The sequence below is a fragment of the Dama dama genome, chromosome 24, assembly GCF_033118175.1.
Source record: "Dama dama isolate Ldn47 chromosome 24, ASM3311817v1, whole genome shotgun sequence".
NCBI classification, from domain to species: domain Eukaryota; kingdom Metazoa; phylum Chordata; class Mammalia; order Artiodactyla; family Cervidae; genus Dama; species Dama dama.
In genome coordinates, this window is record NC_083704.1 from 43,441,186 (window position 1) to 43,444,592 (window position 3,407).

Here is a 3,407-nt window from a genome sequence, read left to right on the forward strand (position 1 = left end):
TAGCTAGCTCCCAGCACGCGTGGCGGAGGCCGGGGTCCAGGGAGCGGCTCAGGGGGTTAATTTGAGGCTCTTTTCTTTCTTTCTTTTTCTCCCTCTCTCTCCTTCCTCTGTAAGCCCTCCCCCTTTCCCCCCTTTCAAAGTCCCGGGGCAGGGGCTGGTGGGCTCCTTCGCGGGCGGGTTAATGGGCGGTAATTTGGTACCCTTGGGTGCACTTTGTTCTGCCCCTGTTCATTTGAATGCAAATGGGTGACCTGGACCCGACAAGGTGCTTATTAAATTGCGGTTTCCCTCCCTGCCTTTTCCGGAATGCAGACTTAGAGGAGAGAGGCTGCGCCCTGGCCCAGTCCGGTACGACTCGGCTCGGCGCGCCATGGCAAGCTCGGCTTCCCTGGAGACCATGGTGCCCCCGGCCTGCCCGCGCGCTGGAGCGTCGCCGGCCACTTCCAAGACTCTGGCCTTTTCCATCGAGCGCATCATGGCCAAGACGTCGGAGCCCCGCGCGCCCTTTGAGCCCCGGCCGGGGGCACTGGAGGCGGAGGGCGGCCAGGGCAAGAAATTGCTCAACCTCTGCTCACCGCTGCCCTGTATGATCCCCCTCCAGCCCCTAGGCTACGAGATGCCGTCCAAGACGCTGCTCAGTTACTCTGAGCTCTGGAAAAGCAGCCTCCGGGCTGGCGGCAGCGGCGGCGGCGGCGGAGGAGGAGGTGGAGGCGGCGGTGGGGGGGCCCCGGTGTGCGGCGCCAGCGGCTTGTGCAAAACCAACTGTGGCGTGTGCTGCAAGGCCGAGCTGGGCCTGGTACCGTCGGCGCTGCCCGCTGGCAGGGTCATCAAGCCGCAGGTCATCAACCAGGCGGTGGGGCTTCCGGCCAGCGGCTCGCTCTACTACTTCAACTACCTGGACTCCGCCACGTACCCGCCGTCTGAGCTCCTCGGCGGCCACCTCTTCCCGTCCGGTCTCCTCAACACACAGGCCCCCGCGGCCCTGGCTGCGCACCCCAAACTCTTTTTGCTGGAGAACGCCAAGTTGGCCGGCCTGACCGCGGACAAGTTTGCCCATCCAGCCCCCTACGCCCATAAGGAGCGCTTGCCTGCGCCGCTGGAGCAGGTGCTGAAGGAGAACTCGGCCCTGACTGCCGAGCGCGGCGGCGTCAAGGGCCACAGCAAGCTGCCCGGGGGCGCAGCGGACGGCAAGCCTAAAAACTTCACCTGTGAGGTGTGCGGAAAGGTGAGGCTCGGGGTCCTGGGGGGCTGGGAGGGGTGAGCAGCTGCTTCCCTGAGGGGCAGCCGGGACAGCCCCTTTCTCAAATTTGGGAGCTCCCTAGTAGCTGTCTACCCGAACTGAGGGCACAGTTGGGCCTCAGTTTCTTATTCTATAAAATGGGAATGCCTTTGTCAGCGGCCTCACAGGACTGGCTGGCACGAACAGTGGATTGGGAAGCTCTTTACAAAATGAAAAGGGTTGTGGTTTCTGAAGGGGGTTTTTGGTTGGGGGAGGTGGTCTCTGCGCGCCCGCCCCCCACGCCCTGCCAGGCGGACTCTCGGACAGACAGCCACAAGGCCCCCGTGTGTGCTTCCATAGGTATTTAACGCTCACTATAACCTCACCCGCCACATGCCAGTCCACACCGGAGCCAGACCGTTCGTGTGCAAAGTCTGTGGCAAAGGCTTCCGCCAGGCCAGCACGCTCTGCAGACACAAAATTATCCACACCCAGGTACGTGGGCCCCGGGTCCAGCCCGACCCGTACCCAACACCCGGAACTAAGTGATGGGGTTGGGGAGAGAATGGCCAAGGGTTCCCCTTATAACCCCCACCAGAGGCCCCTGTCCCTTCGGCGTGCCCCTTCCAGGTGCCCCGCAAGGTGGCTTCTCCCAGCCGGGGCCTCAGCCTCACGATGCGCACGCCCCTCTCCGCAGGAAAAGCCGCATAAATGCAACCAGTGCGGCAAAGCCTTCAACCGCAGCTCCACGCTCAACACACACATTCGCATCCACGCGGGCTACAAGCCCTTCGTCTGTGAATTTTGCGGCAAAGGCTTTCACCAAAAAGGTAACGTGCGGGCGAGGCCCTCTCCTCACCTCCCCTTGGGACTCGGCAGGTCATCGCTAGCGGGAAGGCAAAGAAGGATCTGGAGAGAGAGCGCGCGAGGGCCGCGGGCTCGGGCGCAGCATTTCTTTGGAATCGGGTTGTACGGGGTTTCGGTGGAAGCTCTCCGGGTTGGATTAGTAGAGCTCGCTGGACTCAAGCTGATTGCATGGGGAGACTGTGAATTTGGGAGATGGGAAGAAGGAAAGGGGTAGAGGGAAAGGAAGTTGGAGAAAGACAAGGTATCGCCCTATGGAGGAAGCGTCCCTTTGTACCCGGGATTCTTTTGAAAATGGGAAAAAAAAAAAAAAAAAAATTCGAGGCGTAACCCACCTCCTGGGAACAGTTTAGACTGGGGGAAACCGCTACTGTCTCCAGCACTCTGCTTGGATTTTTCCAGGCACGTTTGGATCTCCAAGTGGTAGTTAGGGGACCACAGGGAGTAACTTTAAAAATAAGAAGAAGAAAATAATAATAATAGGGGACGAAGCCGGGGTTCATGCGAATTTCTTCGAGCGAGGCGGCGGCCCGGACAAGGGCCCCATGCGTCTCTCTGGGCAGCACAAAAGTTTCCGGGCCGGCGGAGCTCAGCGGGAGGGATGCTGTTCGGGCCTCAGGCCCCGGTGGGGCTGGGACGCGGGGCGGCTACGCGGGACTCGGCCCTCCATCCTGTAGTGAGAGCCCGGGGCTTGACGCGTACGAAGTTTGACAACTTCTTCACTCGGAGAGGTCGCGCCTGCCTAGCCAAGCGTCGCCTTCTTTACGCGGGCACCTGAGCCAACCCCGGGACACCCGGCCCCTCCCCGTCCCACTTTATTTCCCCCCCCCCCCCTTTTTGTTTTTGGTCTCCTGTAGGGAACTACAAGAATCACAAGCTGACCCACAGCGGCGAGAAGCAGTACAAATGTACCATTTGCAACAAGGCCTTCCACCAGGTCTACAACCTGACCTTCCACATGCACACCCACAACGACAAGAAGCCTTTCACGTGCGCCACTTGCGGCAAAGGGTTTTGCAGAAACTTTGACTTAAAGAAACACGTGCGCAAACTCCACGACAGCGTGGGCCCCGCCGCCCCCTCCACAAAGGACCTGACTCGGACAGTGCAGAGCTGAGAGCTCCTGCCTCACCCTCCCTTCCAGTCCTATCCAACCCCCAAACAGATCACACGTATAAACTTATTTCTAAAATTAAGAGAAAGGAGAGAGAGAGAGAGAGAGAAAAAAAAAAAAAAAAAAAGCTATAGCAGAAAGGCTAAAATCTATTTATCGAAACCAGCATATTTTTGGAAAGCTAAACGTTTCCTCGATGACTGGCAGCAA

At 59.4% G+C, this 3,407-nt stretch overlaps 1 protein-coding gene across 1 annotated transcript; it reads left to right on the forward strand.

Annotated features, from left to right (window-relative positions):
* The first annotated feature begins 370 nt into the window (after positions 1-370).
* Positions 371-3,200, forward strand: FEZF2 (FEZ family zinc finger 2). The gene is made up of 4 exons (XM_061129199.1): positions 371-1,225; positions 1,580-1,714; positions 1,917-2,049; positions 2,941-3,200. Exons 1-4 carry the CDS (start codon positions 371-373, stop codon positions 3,198-3,200), a joined length of 1,383 nt encoding a protein of 460 aa, XP_060985182.1.
* The last annotated feature ends 207 nt before the right edge of the window (positions 3,201-3,407 follow it).